Source organism: Suncus etruscus, chromosome 18 (genome assembly GCF_024139225.1).
Source record: "Suncus etruscus isolate mSunEtr1 chromosome 18, mSunEtr1.pri.cur, whole genome shotgun sequence".
Taxonomy (NCBI): domain Eukaryota; kingdom Metazoa; phylum Chordata; class Mammalia; order Eulipotyphla; family Soricidae; genus Suncus; species Suncus etruscus.
The window spans coordinates 58,126,641-58,128,379 of NC_064865.1; the positions used below are offsets into that span (position 1 = coordinate 58,126,641).

Here is a 1,739-nt window from a genome sequence, read left to right on the forward strand (position 1 = left end):
CTGAGATATCTGGAGTTTTGGTAGAGAGTAGGAGAGGAGTGGTGAAGCAGAAGGCCATTGGCAAAGTGGCAATTGTGGGTAACTGCCGCAGAAGGCATGGCTTTAGCAAGGTATGTGTTTAGCTTGCGTCCACCTCCTGAAGTGGCCAGCAGTCAACTACATGGCCAGAGTACACATACTTTTTCAAGGCTTGGTTTACATATCCTTTGAAAAAATGTGAGTCTGTTGAACTGGCAGAGTACAGACATGATGACTGACTGCCTTAGTGAACATGGTTTCTGCTGCCAGGGATCCAGATGTATGACAAGATCAAGTAGGGTTCCCACAATCACTCATAAAAAAAATCTTGGTGGTATCAGCCTTAATGCTGGATTACCTAGAATTCTGGGCAAATTGGTGTCTCTGAAAGGTCTATAGAGGAGTGGTGTACAAACATTTAGAATGGGAATATGAGATTCTGTTTAATTGACACTATTTCCCTGAGAAGAGATAGTAGAGATTGTAAATAAAAATTTTGTGCTCAAAATATTCCACATTGTCTTGCAGCCAATATTAGTCAGGAAACAAGGACCATGGCTAATCTTACAATGAGTGGATTTCTTCTCACTGGGTTTTCTGCCCAGCCCGAGCTAGAAATCTTGTATGCTTTGCTGTTCCTAGTCTTCTACTTGTTGGCTTTAACTGGCAACATCCTCATCATCACCACCACTTCCATGGATGAGAGTCTCAACTCCCCCATGTACTTCTTCCTGAAGCATCTCTCCTTCTTGGATCTCTGCTATATTTCTGTGACTGTTCCAAAATTCATTTACAACTCTATCATGCAGAATGGAAATATTTCCCTCTGGGAATGCATATTACAGTGCTTTATTTTTGTTGTCTGTGCTTCTGCTGAGTTGTTCATGCTCACGGTGATGTCCTATGATCGCTATGTGGCCATTTGTTTTCCATTGCGCTATGAAATTATTATGAATGTCAGAACCTGTGTCCATGGAGTCATTGGCGTCTGGTTCAGTGGGGCCATCTCTGGAGTGATGCACACAGTAGCTACTTTCTCGATCCATTTCTGTGGTCCCTGGATCATTCATCAATTCTTCTGTGACATCCCTCAGATTCTGAAACTCTCTTGTTCTAATGACTATATCAGTGAACTTGGTGTCTCTGTTTTCATGTCTATTGTAGGACTTGTTTGTTTCATCTTCATTGGACTCTCCTACGTTCACATATTTTCCTCTGTGCTGAGGATGCCAACATCAGAGGGAAGAGCCAAGGCCTTTTCCACCTGCCTCCCCCACCTCGCTGTGGTCATTTTGTTCATTTCTACAGGCACCTTTGAGTTTTTGAAGCCCCATTCTGATACTCCAACTGCTCTAGACATTTTGTTCACTATTCTTTATACGGTGGTACCCCCAACGGTCAATCCAATGATCTATAGCCTGAGAAATAAAGCAATAAAGACAGCTCTACGGAAACTTTTTAAAAGCAGAATAGCATACCTCTTTTGAGACACATCTATTTTATTTTTGTTTTGGAGAAAAGTTCAAAATATATACAGTCCCTATGGGCCAGAGAGATAGCATGGAGATAAGGTTTTTGCCTTGTATGCAGAAAGACAGTGGTTCTAATCCTGGCATCCCATATGGTCCCTGAGCCTGCCAGGAGAGATTTCTGAGGGCAGAGCCAGGAGAAACTCCTGAGCACAACTGGGTGTGACCCAAAAACAAACAAACAAACAAGCA

General features: G+C 42.6%; 1 protein-coding gene across 1 annotated transcript; it reads left to right on the forward strand.

The window, feature by feature from the left end:
* The first annotated feature begins 572 nt into the window (after positions 1-572).
* LOC125995914 (olfactory receptor 14J1-like) lies at positions 573-1,505 on the forward strand. Its single transcript, XM_049764866.1, has one exon. It carries the CDS (start codon positions 573-575, stop codon positions 1,503-1,505), a length of 933 nt encoding a protein of 310 aa, XP_049620823.1.
* Positions 1,506-1,739: the final 234 nt, after the last annotated feature.

Bases quoted from the DNA above. Each gene is read 5' to 3' on its own strand.
- LOC125995914 (XM_049764866.1), top strand. From the start codon at position 573: ATGGCTAATCTTACAATGAGTGGATTTCTTCTCACTGGGTTTTCTGCC.